This window comes from Podarcis filfolensis (assembly GCF_964270895.1).
Source record: "Podarcis filfolensis genome assembly, chromosome: 8".
Lineage (NCBI taxonomy): Eukaryota > Metazoa > Chordata > Lepidosauria > Squamata > Lacertidae > Podarcis > Podarcis filfolensis.
Window position 1 is genome coordinate 68,901,980 of NC_139611.1, and position 19,902 is coordinate 68,921,881.

The 19,902-nt window shown below is 47.2% G+C and overlaps 1 protein-coding gene across 6 annotated transcripts in view; it reads left to right on the forward strand.

Moving 5' to 3' along the window:
* The window catches only part of HIVEP3 (HIVEP zinc finger 3), a 240,192-nt gene that overhangs the window by 180,359 nt on the left and 39,931 nt on the right, over nucleotides 1-19,902 (forward strand). For 2 of the 6 annotated variants that reach the window (XM_083626696.1, XM_083626699.1), the window contains 3 exons: nucleotides 112-172; nucleotides 2,143-7,839; nucleotides 9,396-9,541. In XM_083626696.1, the coding sequence (XP_083482822.1) occupies nucleotides 2,788-7,839; nucleotides 9,396-9,541 (5,198 nt within the window). In that variant the 5' untranslated portion in view covers nucleotides 112-172; nucleotides 2,143-2,787. Of the gene's footprint in view, nucleotides 1-111; nucleotides 241-2,142; nucleotides 7,840-9,395; nucleotides 9,542-19,902 lie in introns of all 6 variants that reach the window. The other 4 variants (XM_083626700.1, XM_083626697.1, XM_083626698.1 and 1 more) reach the window with 4 other exon arrangements.

Below are 19,902 nucleotides of genomic sequence, written 5' to 3' on the forward strand. Positions count from 1 at the left end.
TTATTGCGTCAAATGGCCCACGGGTCTTCACATGTTTGCAAACCGCCCCCCCCCCCCCAGTTGGTTAAAAGTGAAGCAAACTTGGAGCAAATTGTTTTTCTCTTTCCACAGAAACGATGAGCCTGGAGACGTCACAATAGTGCTGCTATCTACAATGCGTCACGGTTTGAAGGTTAGCAATTACTCAGAGAAATGATGAGAAATCACCTTCTAGGAACATCGGCAGGTGCCTCATATCAGGTCAGGCTATTTCCCCAACTAGCCCTTCTTTGGCTGGCAGGAGTTCATTTAGGGGTTTTTTTCTACATTGATAATAATATTTATTTATTTATTTATTTATACATACCCCACCCATCTGGCTGGGTTTCCCCAGCCACCCTGGGCAGCTTCCAACAAAAGATTAAAAATACATTAAAACTTCAATCATTAAAAACTTCCCTAAACAGGGCTGCCTTCAGATGTCTTCTAAACGTCAGATAGGTGTTTATTTCTTTGACATCTGATGGGAGGGCACCACTACTGAGAAGACCCTCTGCTTGGTTCCCAGTAACTTTGCTTCTCCCAGGGAGGGAACCACCAGAAGTCCCTCGGCACTGGACCTCAGTGTCCAGGCAGAACGATGGGGGTGGAGACGCTCCGTCAGGTATACTGAGCACTCGACTCCTCAGGAGTTTCCAAGGACTGAACCCGGGACCTTTTGCATATGAAGTGCGGGGACTACCCCTGAGTGGTGGCCCCGCCCCTCTTCCTCTGTCACTGCCCCAAATCGACTATGGACAAACATGTCAGAAGACAGTGGTGTAGATTGGGTGGGGAACCTCAGGGGGGAAATTTCAGCCCTCCAGGCCTCTCTGTCTGGCCCTCAGGATTCTTCCCATGCTACGCAGCTCCCCAGCCCTGCTCCACAACCACCTCAAGTCTTTTTGCCTGTCTGGAACATGTTGCTGAACTGTGATAATGCCTCTCGCTTGCCTGGGTAGAGAATGGAGAGGTGTGTTTGTACATGTATCCGGAAACCTCTGATGTTTGCGTGGCCAGAACCTTACAAAGGTAAGTCGCACCTGTTGCCATACCCACTTTTGCCTGTGGCCATGCAAGCTACTGGCGTGCAGCCCTCAAAATGTTCCCTATGAGGGGATGTGGCCCTCGGGATGGAAGAGGTTCCCTAGCCCTGATCTGGAAGGACCAGCTTGGAGGGACCTTCATCGGGGTTCAATCTATGTGATGCATATTTAACATTTATAAACCTCACGTGTGATAAACGCCAACCCTACAGCCTTATCCTAACCATGTTTACCTGGAATTGTACAAGCCACAGCTCCAGAAGTCTGATACCATAAAGATCGACTTTATGTGATATCATAAAGACGATGAGAACACATTCTGCATTTGCGTATTTTCTGTTATTAAAGGCCTTCCATGTTACTCATTTCCCTGCCTTTTCTAGGCAAACCCCAGAGCAGCACCTATTTGCCCCTTCGGTTGGATAAGGTTTCTGACATTCACGAGAGAACAGGATTTTCTTTAAATGAAAAAATAAAAATAAAAATGCAAATATCTAACCTATAAAATTGTCCAGCTCACAGCAGCTGCAGGAAGCGGGGCGGAATCAAAGTTAATTTTGAGTAATCAAATGCAGGTGACTGTTTACAGTCTGAGGTCATCTTGGCTGTGCATGTTTTCTGGAATACATCTACTGCCCTGGATTACATTCATTAGCACTTTTTTAAAAAAGTGCATGGTGTGTGTGTGTGGGAGAACTTAACTGCAATAAGTCTGCCTAGGACTGCTGCCAGGAAGCATAATCCACTGCCTGCTTATGCAAAAAGGGAGTTCTGTTGTCTTCAGTTCCATTGGGGAAGGACTTTCCCTCAGTGATAGAGCACCTGCTCTGCATGCAAAAGGTCCCAGGTTCAATCACTGGCCTCTCAGGTAGGGCTGGGGAAAACTCTAGAGAGCCACTGCCAGTCCGTGCAGACAGTACTGAGCTAGATGGAGCAATGGTCTGACTTGGTATGGGGCAGCTTCCTGCGTTCCTCCTATGTACTCTGAATATTGGATTGCTTTAAAATGTGATGAATGCAAACGGTAGCAATTGTGTGTTTGTGTGTGTTTTCACCTCTTCGACAAATGTCGTTGCAGGATTGTGATCGGTCTGTTTCCCGAGGACTCTGAACGGCAAAGTGGAAGAAGAGGAAAGCAAAGAAGGAATCAGGGCACACATGCAGAGAGAAACAGAGGACTGCCAAGTGCTGTTTTTCCAAGCCAAGGAGAACGATGGCTGCGAGATGAGCATGGGAGCCTCACGTTTACCAAGGTTTGCATAAGAAAAAGGACCCGAGGCAGTGTTCTGGGTTGCTTCTCCTCTTTGAAGGCTTGCCACCATCAACGGTGATAAAAATGGCCCGCTTTAAAGCCTCTGCAAAATCCACAAGGAAAATATTTGGACTACAGGTTTTGGACCGTTTTCCTGCTTTGAAGTAGATTGTCATGCTTTACCAGTGTGAACTCTCTTGACCCTCAACCAACCTTTTTTTCCTTTTCATTGTTCCCTCCCCACCCTCTGTTCCTCCCCCCCCACCCGAATCAAACAGCATCGAGTGACGCTTTGAAATCTCGAGTCAACAACCGTTTTCTCTGGCCGCCACCTTTGGCAGCCCCACAGCAAATGCCGGCGAGCTAACACAGAGGAGTCCTTCCTTCATTATCCATGAAGCCTGCCGACACCTTCCCGAAATAGATTCCTTGGACCATCTCCCCCCTCCTCGCCTTTCCCTTTCCAAGGTCATGGATCCTGAACAAAGCCAGAGGAGCACAAAGAAGGGCGAGGAAGGGTCGAGGAGGAGGCTTGTCAAAGGACAGGCTTTCCAAAGCAGTGTTTCATCCGCCGCTACCTATCCGGGGAGCTCGGCTCCTTTGCAAGGCTCTCCCCTCCGGGACGTTGCAGCGCAGCAGCCTTTTTCGAGGGAGGAGGCCCAGGAGAAGACAGGGCCAGCCCAGCTCAAACGCCCCTCTTTTGAACGCCCTCCCCACATCTCCCAGCTTCAGCAGCACCCCCTGTCGCCAGCGTTCATGCCTCCCCGGAAGCAGGAACATGTCCTTGAAGGCCCCACGACGTGGCAGCTAGTCGACCCAGCCAGAGCAGGTCCCTCCAGTTCGTTTCCATCCTCTGGGCTTCACCCTGGCCAGCTCTTGCCGTCCCGTCCTCCTGTCGTTCCCGAAGAGGACATGCCCTCCGTTCCAAAGGTCTACACTCCCCGCGCTTCGCAAGCTTCCTTGAAATCCTTGGAAGAAGGCCACAAGAAAGAGAAGAAACCCCAGAAACCCGGCAAATACATTTGCCAGTACTGTAGCCGGCCTTGCGCCAAGCCCAGCGTCCTCCAGAAACACATCCGTTCGCACACAGGGGAGCGGCCCTATCCCTGCGTCCCCTGTGGCTTTTCCTTCAAAACCAAGAGCAATCTGTATAAACATCGGAAGTCTCACGCTCACCGGATCAAAGCCGGTCTCGCCTCGGGGACTGGGACCGAGCTGTACCCTTCCGGTTTGGAAATGGAGAAGATGGCCGGAGAGGAATTTGAAGAGCCCACCGAGGGTGAAAGCACCGACTCGGAGGAGGAGACCAGGAGCGCGCCGAGCCATTTGGCAGAACTGTCGCCCCGGAGAAAGCAAACCATGTTGTACGGGTCGGGAAGCCAGAGCTCTAGCCTAGAGAGCTGCTCGTTTTCTCACTCCAGCCTGTCTCAGTCTCTCGAAGAAAGCAGCCCGTTTGTGGAGCCGGCTTCGGAGCATGCCCAAAGTCATAAATCGGAGGAAACGCATACTATCAAGCAGAAGCTAGCTCTCCGATTGAGTGAAAGAAAGAAGGTGATTGAGGAACAGGCTTTCCTTAGTCCTGGCAGCAAAGGGAGCACAGAATCTGGCTATTTCTCCAGGTCAGAGAGTGCCGAGCAGCAAATCAGCCCACCAAACACCAACGCCAAGTCTTATGCAGAGATTATTTTTGGCAAATGTGGGCGAATTGGCCAACGGACTTCCATGTTAGCGGCAGCCACTGCCCAGGAATTTCCCCAGGTATCATCCGAGGAGAAACTCAGCACAGTTCCTTTGTCTGTGCCCAGAACGCAGGTTATTGAACATATCACCAAACTGATCACTATTAACGAAGCCGTTGTTGACACCAGCGAGATAGATAGCGTCAAGCCCAGGAGAAGTTCATTGTCCAGACGCAGCAGCATTGAATCGCCAAAGTCCGGCCCATACAGAGAGCCCTTTGCGTTAGAAATCAAACCCGGCTCTGGTAGCCAACTCGATTCATCCAAGTCACTGATGCCCCACATGGAAAAAATGAAGCCTGAACAATCATTGCTATCACTCCAGCATTCCCACAGTGCCACAGAGACAGTGCCTCTCCTACGAAGCCACTCTATGCCTTCAGCTGCGTGCACCATCAGCTCCTCCCATACCTTTAGAGGTAGCTATTCTTTCGATGACCACATCACCGAATCGGAGGTCCAAAGCCGTGGTCAGGTGTCTTCCCACCCACGCATGCTAAAACGGCAGCCCGCCATCGAACTTCCGTTGGGGGTGGAGTATGGTTCGGAGGACATGGGCGCGGCGAGCAAAGAAAGCACTTCCAAACCTCCCGAGGAACAAGAAACCAAGGAAAGCGAGCTCACCAAAAAGTCAAGGAAGGGCGCGAAAACAAAAGGGTTCATGTACGAGTGCAACGTTTGTGGTGCTCGCTACAAGAAACGAGATAATTACGAAGCCCACAAGAAGTATTACTGTTCGGAACTGCAGGTCTCCAAGCCCCGATCTTCCAGTTCTCATTTTTCGTTGGAAGCCGAGAAGGGTTCCGTAGAATCTGATCCTTGGCCGCAGATGATGCATTATAAGCTGGGGACCAGTTTAGAACTAACTCCGCTGAGGAAAAGGCGTAAGGAAAAGAGCCTCGGTGATGATGAGGACCCCCCGGCTTTTGAGTTGACCAGTCCATCTTCCTGTAGCTCTGGGGCAGCCGCTCAGTTTACTAGCTTGAAACCCACTGATGTGGCCTTGAACCTGACTTCTGAGTCCATGACGTCACCAGCAGACCTCAGCAAATCGATGCCGCTCTCTGACGCTGGTGTCACTTTCCACTCTAGGACTACAAAACCATCTTTTGGTACAGAGGTCAAGGAGAGGAGGACGACCTCAAAGGAGATCTCTGTCATCCAGCACACAAGCTCCTTTGAGAAGTCGGATTCTATCGAACAACTGAGCAGCTTGGAAGGGGAGGAAAAGCTGTCATTGCCATACGCTTCTCAGTCAGCTGCGCAACAGAGCCGGCCGACTCATTCCCTGCAGCCAAAGCTTGTGCGTCAACCCAACATCCAAGTCCCTGAGATCCTGGTCACCGAAGAGCCAGACAGGCCAGAGACGGAGCCCGAACCTCCCCCTAAAGAGCCGGAGAAGACGGAGGAGTTTCAGTGGCCACAGAGAAGCCAGTCTCTCTCCCAGCTTCCTGCAGAGAAGCTGCCACCCAAAAAGAAGAGGCTGAGGCTTGCAGAAATGGCTCAGTCTTCAGGAGAATCCAGCTTTGAGTCAGTGAGGAGCCCCAGTCAGGAGAGCAGCATCTCCCATGCCTCCAGCTGCTCAACGTCATTTGAACGTGAGGAAGCTGCTTCCCAGTCCTCTGAATCCCACATAAAACCTATTGGGCTCGGCCCACACATGCTAACAGTGCCAGGCCACCACCACCCTCACCACCCTACCCGAGAAATGCGGAGGTCCGTCTCCGAGCAGACGCCCAACGTCTCTCCCTCCTCTCCAATGTCGGAGACCCGCAGCAAATCGTTTGACTATGGGAGCTTATGCTCCTCCTCTCCCACTTCCCTGCCCCGTCCACCAACAACATCAGCAGCACAGGAGAGGAGGAAATGTTTCCTGGTGAGGCAGGCGTCTCTTGCTGGGCACCCAGAGCACGAGCCGGACTCTGGCTCCAAAGGAGGGACAGAAACGGAAGAGCTGCTGCAGTCCACAAGCAAATCTTCAGCTGCAAGTTTGCCCCAGCAGCAACCACCGTCCTCTTCCTCCTCCTCTTCTCAAAGAGGCTACCCGGCTGACAAGGGTGAGCCAAAAGACTGCCCTGAGCGCACATATACCCATCCCTACACTGAAGCTCTGCAGGTGTTTCACCACCCATCGGCGCAATTGACGCTCCACGAAAAACAGTACATGGCCCCGCAGATTTCTCTCTTGCCATTCCAGCATCTTTTGCCACCATCAGGACAGACGGTGGAGCTCTTCTCCAGCCAGACAATGACCGACCTCTTTTCCGCTCAGTATTCCATCCCGCAAATACCGCACTCCATCTTTGAGAATGCAGCCATCCCGCTGCAAGACGCTTTGCTGCACCCAGGCCAGCTTCACATTGCCCCTCCGCTGCTGTCCCACCCAGGCGACGTGGCACTCAGGCAGAGTCCATCCCTTGTCCCTGTGCACTACCCAGGCTCTCCGCCGCTCCATTCTGCCTTTTTTCTGCCCCTCCAGTCCCAGCTTGCTCTCCAGTTGCCAAGTGACATTGGTGCCCATTTGCCCCAGCTCAAATCCAGGCTCTCTCCACCCACCGGAAGTCCCATCTTCTCCCCATTTGCAGACTACAGCTCTGAGAGCAGACTGCATATTTTGGCCCGGCCTAGCAGCCCCTCTGCATCTGTCTCCATCTCTCAGTTGGTGGTGCCTGCACGATCTGAGCCTGTCGTGTCGCTAGTGGTCCCAGTTCGCATTCAGACGAACATGCCCTCCTACGGAAGCGCAATGTATACAACCCTTTCTCAGATCCTGGTCACTCAGTCACACTGCAGCGCCTCTTCTATCATCCTGCCGAGATTTGACGAGTATGAGGCCAAGGGTACCTTGGTTTGCACTGCTAACGTTCACGGAATCGGCCTCGATCTGGCACAGATGATCACCGAAGAGCAGAAGAGCATCTTCCAGACACCCTACCTAAGGCTGCCACTGTCACTCTCCGAAAAGAAAGGCTACATTCCTCTTGGCTCGCCATCCGAAAGCCTGTTGGATCTCGAAGGGAGTCCGTCCACCGTCGGAGGAAGCAAGCGGATGCTGTCTCCGGCCGGAAGCTTGGAACTCATGATGGAAACCCAGCAGCAAAAAAGGGTGAAGGAGGAAGAGTTCTCTGAGATGGAGGAGAAATCAGAAGCAGCGGTGGCCCCCAGTGCAACAGAGGAAGGGAAGAAGCACAACCAAAGGAGAGTCAAGTCAGAAATGCCCCCGGACGTATCGCCTGAGCAGTCTGAGTTGGAAGAAGTCCAGGGAACTTTATGGCCAGCCTCTCCACAGCCTGAGGTCACGAGCTCTGAGGGGCATGAGGAATCTAAGCATCCAGCTGGCAAGCAGTTGCAAAGCAAGGAATCCCCACAGATGGTGAAGAAAGAAGATTCGAAAGAGCCTGTGGAGCCACCTGCAACAACCTCCCCAAGTCCAGCTCTTCGTTCTGAGGCTGCCCAAAGTTCAAAGAAGTCCCAAGAGGGGCCAGATGTCAAGAAGGTATTTCAGTTCCCCAGTCTCCATACAACTACTAATGTCAGTTGGTGCTATTTAAATTACACAAAGCCAAATCACATCCAGCAAGTTGACCGAAGGTCCTCGGTGTATGCCGGCTGGTGCGTTAGTTTGTATAATCCCAACCTCCCCGGTGTGTCCACCAAAGCAGCCCTTTCGCTCCTGCGCTCCAAGCAAAAGGTGAGCAAAGAAACCTACACCATGTCTGCTGCTCCACGTCCAGAGGCAGGGAGGCTTGTGCCCTCAAGCGCCGGGAACCCCAAAATGTCGGAGGTAAGGAAATTGGGTTTTCCTTTTGTCCTCACCTGTTTTGTGAGTAAGAATTGACGTGGATGCTGCCATTAAAATATAGAAGCGGATAGAAGTGGATATATTAGGGAAACGTGTGAACAAAACTGGATAAGTGAAAATAATGTGCCAGATTGCATCGTATTGTGGGAAATTTGCCTGGAAAGATGCATGCAAAAATGTGCATATTAGAAGAAATTTGCATTAAAATGCACACAAATTTTCATATACGCTTTTTGTTTCTTAAGTTGCCACCATAAGTCTGGGAAAATGAGAAATGGAGGTAAACTGAAATTGACAGGTTCATTCATTGCTAGAGCAGATCCAAGACAGTCTGCCACTTAAGCAGAGCTTCACACAGTACAAATCAGTCTGGGGTAAACATAGCTGCTGTTTATGAAGACATGCTAGAAATCATAGCGTTACATGACTGTCCTGGAGAAAAAGCTGTGTTTGGGCTATTTTCCAATGAGATGAAAAGAAGATCAAATGCTTAGAACCACTTGGGGGTCGTTCAGAGAGGGATGTTTGGGGTATGTTTGGTGTGTTTTTTTTGTGGGGAGGGGGTGGTTGTGTGCTGGGCTGGTTAACTTCAAAGCATGCTGAAGGCATCGCTCCAGGATGAAAATTTTAATGAAATCCAGATTGGTTTTGGAGAACGGTCCCAGCAACTTAACCAGATTCATACCTGACTTCCTTTCTTCCCTTGTCCTGTAGAAACAGTTATCTAGCTGACGAGGGATTCCTGGGCACTGGGGATCCTGTTCTACCCTCCCACCTGATTTCCCAGGCCTTGACTGGTCAGAAGGTTTTGATTCTTAGTGCCAGGGAGATGCTGGGGTGTGTTTTCATGATTCAGCCCCATACCCATTGGTCACAACTTGTTCCAGAGTCACCCAATGAGTTTAGTGGCTGAGTGGAGACCTGAACCCCCAATCTACCAGGTCTTAGTCCTGCATGCTTATCACGACAGAAGTGTTCAGAAATGCCCTGTCCCTTCCCGCTCCAAGCACTGAATGAATGCTTGAACAGTTATCCATACAAGATGTTCATGGTGGCTGGGGACAGACTGTCTACCTGAAATCTGGGAAGGAGTGGAGAGGAAGGACTGGAGTTCAGTCTTGAGGCTGGACAGTGAAGGTGGGAGGTGCAGAACTCACTGCACAGTAGAAAAACTTGCAGCCGCTCTTGTGTCCAGTGATCTCCTGTACGACTCCTAAAATGCACAGGGTCATGCAAGCCAAGCAGAGTCCTCAGTCCAGATTCATCAGCTTCTTTTTATGCAACTTTAAAGCAATTGTTCTGCTCCATTACTTGTTCCCACCCACCCCATGCAGCTCAGACCAGTAGCACTAGGTCTAAAATGAGAACCTTCCAAATCAGGTTTAAATCTGACACTTAATTATCACTGAAGTTAGGGTGGCTGCTGGGTTTCCTCCCCCACCCTCCAGAGAGAGAGAACCTTGCCCAAGGTGTCTGTCTTTGGTAACAAGCCTTTGGAAGAATAATAAAACCGTTACTTTCATCCTTTGGCGAGGTAGGTTCACCTGCCTTCGCTCCTCCCCACCGAAGGTCGAAAGGACGAAATGAGAACTGAAAAGGAAGAGGATAAAAGAGGAAAACCAGAAGACGACATTCCCATATCCAAACGAGGGGAGCCAGCCCGGATCAAGATCTTTGAAGGAGGGTGAGTATTGTGCTTCGCACTCCATCTCCCATTGCGTCTGTCTGATGGAAAGCTGTCCTCTTGAAAGCAGCTTGTCAGTAAAAGATGCCACATGGAAGTCGGCAGGGAGTCAATCAGGCCTGGCCTTCCATTGTTTCCTTTTCCAAGTCTGTCCATCGCCCTTAAATTCTCTTTGACTTTCATTATCTGTATGCCAATGGAGTAAGCACTGAGTTTCAAAAGAGTTGGACAGAAAACATGTATCTGTCATTCAACCCTTTGCCTATAGAAATTCTGGAGAACTGTGTTGTGAAGGTGCATTGTCCCAGGCAATTTTCCCCAGAGCATTCAGTTTGGACTGAATTCTTTTAAGCATCATATTGGAAGAAGCTGAGAGGACAATAATCTCAAAACCTTAGAGGCAGATTGCATTTGTTCACATTGGCTCTTCGGCCCAGATAGTGCAAGCATCGCACAACACCGACTGTACTTGTGGTCACCAAGCTTCCACACAAACTTGTGCGAAAACATACACACTGGATTGTGCAAGACATCACACATCTATTATCCGGACTTTGGGATAAGGTCTACTCAACCCTCCTCCACCCCTAGCAAACTTCTAAGAGCATTTGCACAATCCAGATGTTTCCACACATTATTTTTATTCTCTGGATTGGGGTCCTAACTGTCCCAAAGTTTATCAGTTTTATCCATAGATATAATCCAAGAGTGGGGAACCTGCAGCGCTTCTGATATTGTTGGACCACAACTCCCATCAGCCCCAGTCACCATGGCCAATGGTCTGGGATGATAGGCTTTGTAGTCTGACAACATCTGGTGGGCCACACATTCCCCTCCACAATATTTTGTGTTCATTTCTTCTGAATTATCAAGAGTTTCGATTTGTGCTCAAACTGCAGCGGTGTGGCATGGAGAATATGGACACCCTTAAATAAATCCTTAAGCCCTTCCCCACAATTTTAGCCATATCAAGACCTCCCTGTAGCCAATAAGGATGTGCTTACTTTTACCGTGCCTAGTTATGGAATTTGTTGCCACAAGATGTGTAATGGCCACCAACTTGAACAGCTTTAAAAGGTAACCACATAAATTCATGGGGAATAATGAGCTGTCTTGATAACTATATGCAAATCTCTAGGGTCAGAGGCAGGAGGACTACTGTTTCCCAAGGAGCAATAGCAAGCAAGGGCTATTGTCTTTCTGTTCTGCTTGTGGGTTTCCCAGAGGCAGCTGGTTGGCCACTGTGTGAAACAGGATGCTGGACTACACAGGCTTTGTCTTTGGTCTGATCCAGGAAGACTCTTCTTATGTTCTTCTTAAACAATAGATAAAGGTGCTGCCACTCAAGGTTAGGGGGACACACACTCCGCATGGTTTAAATTCAATACTGGTTTCTGCTTTTAACACCCAAATTTCACTTGTAAATCAGGATGAGCTTTTTTTGTCGAAGAAGGAGGGAGATTATCCAAATGCTGATTTTCTACATATATTTTTAAAGAGGCTATTGTTTGGGGCACTGTTGCAATATCAGAAACATGGAGTCCCTCAGAAACACCCCCCCAAAATGATATTGCTTGGAATAGCCAAACCAGAGATCAGCAATCCTTCTCTCTCTCTCTCTCTCTCTCTCTCTCTCTCTCTCTCTCTCTCTCTCTCTGTGTGTGTGTGTGTGTGTGTGTGTGTGAGAGAGAGAGAGAGAGAGAGAGAGAGAGAGAGAGAGATGGGTGCCATGGTTAACTGATAAAAGCAGTTTGACTGATTAAACAGTTTTGATTAGCAGTAGGGAAGGATTGAGCTCAGATTCTGAGCTCTTGAGCTCAGATTCAGGAAAGCAGAATCCCCTGACTGAATCTGGGTGGATCATGAGTCAGATCAGTTCATGGATCACCAAGAGTTGCGCGTTGCCTCCTAAAAATGTCTTCATCTTTTAAACTTTTCAAAATAGGGCCTCTGGCTACCCAGGGCTTCTCGCTGCTGCACACTTTGAGCACAACTACATTAAGACCTGCTCAGTGCACCGGCACTGAGTCCTTGCCATATTAGTTCTTAAAGCAAGCAGTGGCAAGAAGCCCTATGCAGTAGCTGCTAGGGGTGCCAACTTGAATAAAATATTGGGGAGACCGAGGTTAGCCCCACCCTGCATAATCAATCACATAATGTGGTGCACATACTCCATTAGAACAGCAATGCCCATCAACTTTGGGAGGCAGACCCCTCAAATATTTTATGGGGGGACTGAAGCCCTCTCAGCCCCTAGTTGTTGGCTTCTATGGTAGCTGCTCCAGCCCCTGGGCATTTGGGTGCCCTGTTTAGTGAAGGAAACATTATTGGAGGACAAGGGACAGTGCACAACCCTTAGGTCTCCTCACATGTTCTTATTTAAAAAAATCTGTTTCTGTGCATATTGGTTTTTTTAAAATTAAATTCCATTAAATATCTTCCTGGAAAATGGAAGGGAACAGACTTTTTCTCATCCTCATGCCTTACTAGGACATTAATGGGTCTATCCATTCCTACTTTGATTGATTTTTAAAAGTGTTCTTGATTAACTGGACAATACTTATAGATATGCAAATACCATAATTTTAATACAGGTACTTATAAAAACTGCAGATAGCAAGAACCATTTGGGAAGCAGCGTTTCTCCTTCTCTCACATACACAGGAGGGAATTCCTCTTCTATGATGCTGTCTGCTATAACATATTCGCGTGTAATGGGAAAAGTCTGCTTTTTCATTTCAGAATTCTTGTTTTCTCTTTATTAATTCCATTTCCACCCTGCCTTTCTTACACGATGAGTATCCTGTTCTTCTCAGGGTTGGCAGTCTCAGGGGAAGCGGAAACCATTAGACTGAGTTTCTTTGAGACAAATAATGGCAAGGCAAGTTGTTTTAAGAAGAAGCTAGGACAATGGACAGCTCCCAGTGGCCCCTTACTGGCTGAGCAGTGGTTAGAAGATCTCAGCAAAGATCTGAGAACCCCTGAAGACTTAAGAAGACGGCCCAAGTCTGTTTGCTCCACCTCGTTGGAGGAGTTGACTGTGCTGTATTAAAGGGCCCCATTCTGGCTGCAGTTGCTCCCACTTCTGGAAGAATTAGGATTAGTTTTGAGAAAGGGCAAGTAAGACGTGACAAGATAGAAGTTTGTAAAATTATACATGGCATGGAGAATGTGGATAAAGAAAAGTTTTTCTTCCTCTCTTATAATACTAGAACTGATTGATGGAAGATTCAGGGAAAAGAAAAGCAAGTATTTCTTCGTGCAGCCCACAGACAAACCATGGAACTTGCTCCCACAAGAGACAGTGAGAACCACCAACTTAGATAGTTTTAAAACAGGATTAAATAAATTCAGGGAGATTAAGGTTGTCAGTGGCTACTAACCATTATGGCTATGGTTATGTTTCTGAATGCCAGTTGTTGGGAACTGCAGGTGTTGCTGTTGTGCTCATATCCTGTTTGCAGGCTTCTTACCGGTTTGAAATATACTCGGAGTTGAGAGTTGATTTCATGTTCTTTATTTCAGCTCATGGTAAACAGTGAGTGAGTGAGTGCTTTCCCCCAAAATAGGTCCCGTGTGATTGGCTGATTCAACTCCCCTCCTGGAGCCTGATTGGACTGCTCCTGCAGGCCAATCAGGTTGCTGATTCACTTCCTCCTGGAGCCGGATTGGGCAGCTCCTGCAGGCCAATCAGGATACTGATTCACTTCCTCCTGGAGCCGGATTGGACAGCTCCTGCAGACCAATCAGGTTGCTGCCTTCTAGGATCCTACCTGCCTATTGTTCTAGGATCCAAACTCAGTACATAACAGGGTTCTAATGCAATATCATTAGGGACTTATTCTCTAAGTCTGAGGGAGGCAGAAAGGTTACATCCTCAGGCCAGGAAGTAAAAACCAAGGCGGGGGAGAAGCCCATGCCCTGTGGATTCTCTATAAGAATGAATTCCAAACTTGCTGCCTGATTTCAGGTCGACTGTACCTGCCACTAACTTCATGTATTTCCAACAAACAAGCAAAGTGTCATTGATTCCAGTAGGAGCTTTGCTTGAATTCAAGCGAAGAGAGAGTTGCAGCCTGAATGTTTTGTTCCAAATGTGTCTGGGGGAAAGATATTGGAACATCGTAGCACAATGCTGATGTCATTCTGTGTAACTTTAGATTTGTAGTTTGTAGTTTTTTGTTTTAATGTTGCTTTTGGACAAGTCATTGCTTGAGTTTTCCTTTTGTGCTTTTGAATTATTATTCTTTCTTTTTATGTGTGTGTGTCTCCCCTGGAAACTGTTTGCAACCCCTGAGCTGCTCCCAAATATCATGAAGGCTTTACTTTCCAATTTCTTACCCAGATGGAGGCATTCCATTGTGCACAGCCGGTTTATGCTGCATGCATCAAGCAATGATACATGACAGACAGCTCTCTCAGAAAGTGCTTTGAAGAGCTTGTGATAGTTATTGAAAAGTTAAAAATAGCTGCAAGATAAATCCTTTCCCCACCCCCCACCCCAGTCACTTGAAACACCAAGATGACTGCCGTTCAATATGCAATGTTAGCTGGAAAGACTATCAACCCACACTGGGAAGGCTTCATGGTAGAGCACATGCAAGGAAAAGCAGTGGCAGATTTTGGACCCTGAAATTTCAGCAACGCCCTATGAGATGCTAAAATTTGGTGTTCCCGCCTTTTGTGCTCCGTTGAACATAATTGTTGCAGCACCCCCTATGGTGCCAGCACCCAGTGTGGCCAAACTGGTTACTCTACCCTAAAACTACCTCTGCAAAAAGTCCCAGGTTGTTTATGTTGTTAATTAGACATACATTTCCAGTTTTTTAATTTCCAGGTAGCAAATGGTGGGACAGATATCTTACCTGAGAGCCATTGCCAGTCGGAATAGGCCAGGGATGGGGCATCCTGTGGCCTTCCGGATGTTGCTGGACTCAGCTCCCATCACCCTTGACCATTGGCAGTGCTGGCAGGGGCTAGTGGGAGTTGGAGTCCCCAGGATGCAGTGATGGCCACCAACTCTGATGGAGGACCAGACAAATGCATGGAGGCAAAGGCTATCAATGGCTGTTAGCTCTGATGGCTGTGCTCTGCCTCCATGGTCAGAGGCAGTGATGCTTTTGAATTCTGTCTAGTTTTTATTTAGGAACCAATTGAAAACTGCATATGCTGTCTCAGATATTGAAGGGACAGTAGGAATAAGGACCCTGGCAAGTTGTCCAACATAGTTTTGTGGGCTTAAGAGATTTGACAAGAATTTTTGTGAGCGATTTCTCTGCAGTCATCTATTGGGGCCCTTCTGGTGGTACCACATACACCAGAATTTCATTTAATGGTGACTCAGGCGAAGTTCTTCAGTGCAATAACACCTACTTTGCATAACACACTGCCCATTGAAGTTCAACAGCCTCGGACATCATAGACATTTCATTGGATGCTAAAAACTTTCCTGTTTCTTCTACTGGCTTTCCTAGAAGGATAAGCTGACTCATGGTCAGTATCAGATTTCCTTTGGGAAACCGCTCTTACGTGTTGTCTTTTTATTTTTGTACAGCGCCGTAATATTTGCTAATGGTTAGTGGTCCGTAAAGTTTCCTGATCAGTAAATAAATGACCAGTCAATTTTGCTTATGTGAATTGCTGCTAGCTGGAATAGCTGTATACAACTTTAGCCCTCCATACTTAGAGAGAAAATGTTCCCTGACAATATTTTTTTGCCATCAGGTGTTGACCTTTTAAGGCAGAGTTAGAAAACCTGTAGCCCTCCAGATGTTGTTGGACTCCAGTACTCAAGAATGGTGAGACTTGTGATCCAACAACAGCCGAGGGTGAGGCTACAGGTTCACTGTTCCTGTTTTAATAGCAAAAGACTTATACAATTTTTAAAAACTCTTTGTGCGTAAAAGCATAGTCTAAATGGGAGAGAGTAGACAGCCAAAAGACTGATAATTGAAAGTATTCTGAGATTTATTTTATTTTTTAAAGAGAGTTTATGTCTGAAACACTTCGCAGAATTGTTTGCTTTAATACGAAGGACACACTGGTAAGTTATATTCTTTTTATAAATATGGGCTTGGCTAGGAAAGCAATAGAGCGGCCTGAAGAACTAAGCTGTCTTGTCTCCCCCACCTCTCTTAAAATGGATTAGATGAAACTTTTGTTCCTAATAAAAATAGCAGAAAATGGAGCAGGCAGCATAAAATTAGAAGGATGGCCTGTTATGGAATGACTTTTTATTTTATTTTATCGTGATAAAATATTTCAGTTGTCCTTGACATAAGTGGGCAGACAATACAAATCAATAAAGCACTACTCAGCTGGATGCGAGCTATCACCAAGATTCATGAGATTTTACCTAATTTGATCCTTCAAATTGATGCTTCAAATAGATGTTCTGTGCTATTAAAAAAAAAAGTGATGCTTCTCACCAACAGAAATTAATGTAAGCTAGTACTGTATATTAAAGTGTTCTGTGCTGACAATATATTTGTGAGTCTGGCAAATCGCCGATTCAGATGGAGAAGTCTCAATCTAATAGACTTAGAATGGGTATTGTATCCTCCTCTCCCCCCCCTTAAATAAAAACTTATGGTTTATTAAACCTTGGTTTCCCCTTGCATCTTAACCAGGAAACCATGATATAATCAAATAGACTGAGACTTAGTTTAGTACCCAGATGCTCTCCTCACCTCCTTCTCGCTGCAATTAAAAGCCTCTAGAATTTGCTGAACCTCTGTTTCCCACCACAGATGAAACAGAAACCTGTGATTTAATGTACTACACAGCGAATGAGCATCAGGCCCCCATGCTCTCCTCTCTCCTCTTTCTCACTGCAATGAAAAGCTTCTGGAGTTTGTTAAACCTCGGTTTTTGATTATATCTGAACCGGGAAATCATGACTTATTCTTGTACTATAATGTGGTTTCATATCCCAGATTGAAGCCCAGGAATGAACCAGTTTCCCAGGGAAGCAGTGGCGGACCTACATTTTTGAGGCCCTGAAGCTTAAACTGTCATGGCGGGGTCCTTCACAACCATCGACGAGGTCTGGGTAACCACAGTTATCTTCTTCAATTGGGTTATTCCATGACAGATTACAACACCTCTACATCATCTGTGCTACTGACACTCAAACTTTGGGATGTTTGAAACGTATGCAAGAGCAAAAATCAATCAATTTGAGTCGTGCTACTCAGATTGAGTCTACTAAACTCCAGATTTTTTTAAGCAATGTGGTCTAAAGTTTCTTCTGGGCCCCCTCTGGGATTAAGGGCCCTGAAACGTAAGCTTCCTAAGTTTCATAGAAGGTCCATCCCGGCTAGGAAGTTAGGGTTAAGAGTCTCTGGAAGCCTTTTGTTACAGTGCAGAAGAAAGAGAGGTAGCCTACAAATACGCTACTTGGCCCAAAGTTCAAGAATTAAACCTGCAGTCCTATACACCAAGGGAAGCCAACACAGAACCTTCGAGATTGTTTGGGACTACAACTCTTTGTGACTGATGGTGAGGTATGTTGGTTGCAGTTGTAGTCCAGAACATTTGGTGAGTGCAAAGTTGGGGGAAGCTGCTCTAGACCTTTTTTTACTGCCATATAAAATTGAAATAAACTTCTCTGTTTAGAATATTGGTATGCCTGAGGTTTTCTAGCCTGTCTTTACCATTCTGGAGTCACAGGCATGATAGATGAGTCGATTTTAACAGAGGCCAAGCGTCTGCAATAATAAAAAACCTCCATATTAAGATGAAGTTTCAGAAGTCCGGGCAGACATAGGGTTTGGAGACCTTTTACATTATTGATTCTGTGATGCAATCCCTGCAGCGAACTGCAAGGAAATGCTGAAGAGGCCTGGCCATCTGCAGATTTTAACGTTTGCAGCTTGTTCTGTGCAGATGGGTATCTTATAGCAACATGAGAAGTTGCCTTATAGCAGCTCAGTATGATCGGTTCTGACTGGCAGCTGCTCTCCAGTGCATCAGGTCTTCTTTTTTATTTGGACCTGCACCTTAATATATGTTTCCTACCAGAGCTGGCAGGAATTGAATCTGGGGTCCTTGCTAAAAGTCCCACATTCAGCCCTGGCATTTTCAGGTAGGGCTAAAAATGTCCCCTGCCTGAAGTTCTGTATTTCTGCTGCCAGTCTGCTTCCTAGTTTCCCAGATTTTTATATGGGCGGGCTCTCCTTCACTCAAGTTGTTTAAGTAGATGGATGCTGTGGTTGTGTCCTGCAGTGAGCAGGGGCTTGGACACCATGACCTCTAAAGTACCTTCCAACTTTATGCTTCTGAATATTGCCTCTTTCTTTACCAGGTGGGTGAGTGTTTTGGTTTGTGTTTCATTCTTGCACCGACTTTCTTCTGCTCTTCACATTATTTAACCGGTCAGCGTTAGCTATCTCCTCAGCCTGCTTGCGAAGCAGTAGCTGTCCCTTCAGAGCGGAGAGATCACTTGCACATGTTTTCCATCAGAGCATGGAGGAACCTGTGGTTTTTTGAGGCTTGTGGATTTTTTTTACATCCCCATTTAAACAAACAATTTAATAACTGGAATTATATGGTTTTTCAGGGTTTCCAAGAAGCCAAACTGTTGTGCCGCCTGTCTCAGGTTCACTTGTCTTGAATTCAGTCCCATGTCTTGTACATGCCAGGAGATGGATTTCTGCTTTCCATATGCTGCTTCTAAATGTAATGGTTAGAACACTTCCATGTGGAAAAATTCTCTGGAAGGGGATCCGACAGGGGGGCAGGGGGGTGGGTTTGAGAAAGATTTTGGTGTGCATGTGAATTTTTGCAAAACGCTTTCCATGAAGTGCTTACCATTGGCTGGTCTTTTCCTTTTGCCACTACTCATGATGCAACTTACCACGATGGGCAGCGAATATCACCTAACCCCCTGGCCACCATTGTTCACTAATGCTTCCTTGAATTGTGCAAGTCTCTGGTGCTTGGATTGTGCAAGTCTCACGAATGTGGCGGCCATTTTTTTTTTTAAATGTGTGTTTCTGTGTGTCATTTTGTAACAACCCCACTTCCAATCATGATTTCCAGTTTTAGTTGGGAGGCAAATGAAGACCCTGGTTATCTCCAGACAAGACTATTGCAATGAACTCTACATGGGACTGCCTTTAATGATAGTTTGGACATTACAGGCAGTGCAGGGTGCAGCTTCTTGGTTGCTTGTGTCGGCCAAGCGATAGGAGCATGTAGCACTGGTCCCATACCAGTTGACTTGATTGCCCATGCATTCTTGGGCCCAGTTTAAAGTGCTGGTTGTTACATTTGGAGCCCCAAATTGTTCAGAATCAGGTTGTTTGAAGGGCTGCCTGCACCTGTAAAAATTATACCCAGTCCTAACATTAACAGTCCTGCTCATTGACTCGCCATTAAGATCCATCCTGTTGATGTGCACAAGGGACAAGGCCTCTTCAGCGGTGTCACCATCATGGTGGAACTCCCTCCTATGGGATGTGTGTTTGGCTCCCTCATTGACTGTTTTTAAATGGACCTTCAGGACATGGCTGTGCCAATCTGCATTTCACTGAATAATCATGCTGGCATTCTGAAGCTGGTTATTTATTTATTTATTTGGAATAAATTTGTGGGTTTTTAAATGCAGCTAGCTTAATTAGTCGTGTTTTCGGTGTATTTATTTGTAAACTGCTGTGAGAGGGGCTTCTCTTGCCTGGAAAGAGAGTAGATAACAATGATTTAAATCAAACTATGGTTTGATCCAACTATGGTTTGTCCAAACCAGGATGGGAGTGGAGGTGCACAAGCATTCCACCCTTTGACTCCCAAATGAATTGGGGGCCCTTCCAGCCTTCCACTTGAACTTAGAAAACTTTGAAGGGATGTAGGGGTTGAGGTTTACATAAACGCTCCAGAGGGGCATGATTCCCAGTGGGCTGCCCGAGAAAGGACTGGGTGCAGTGGCTGACTGCCCACTGCATTTCTATGCTGTCTGCAGAGGAGATGACCGGGGTGAGGGGAGCTTGTCACATCAGGAGGGGGCTTCTTCACCAGCCAGATTGCTCTCTGCCTCTTGGCCTCCTCCCTCTCCTGCTTCAGCCTCTGATTCTGGACTTCTCTCTGCCAGAGACTCTCCTTGCTCACTAAACCTTGTTACCTTCACAGCTCCCACCACCTCCTCCTTCCAGGCTTCTCTCTTCTCCCTCTGACCACTCATCACCATCCCACCAACAATCCCCAGCCTTCTTCCCTTGGGGGTTCCCCACCTAGTGCCTCCCACCATTCCCCTGTGTCCATGACTCTGGTTAACCTGGGGCCAGTCACTGCTTATCAGCTCACATTGCCTAGCAGGGTTGTTGTGTGGATAAAATGGGAATGTGGAGAGAACCCGTACGTTG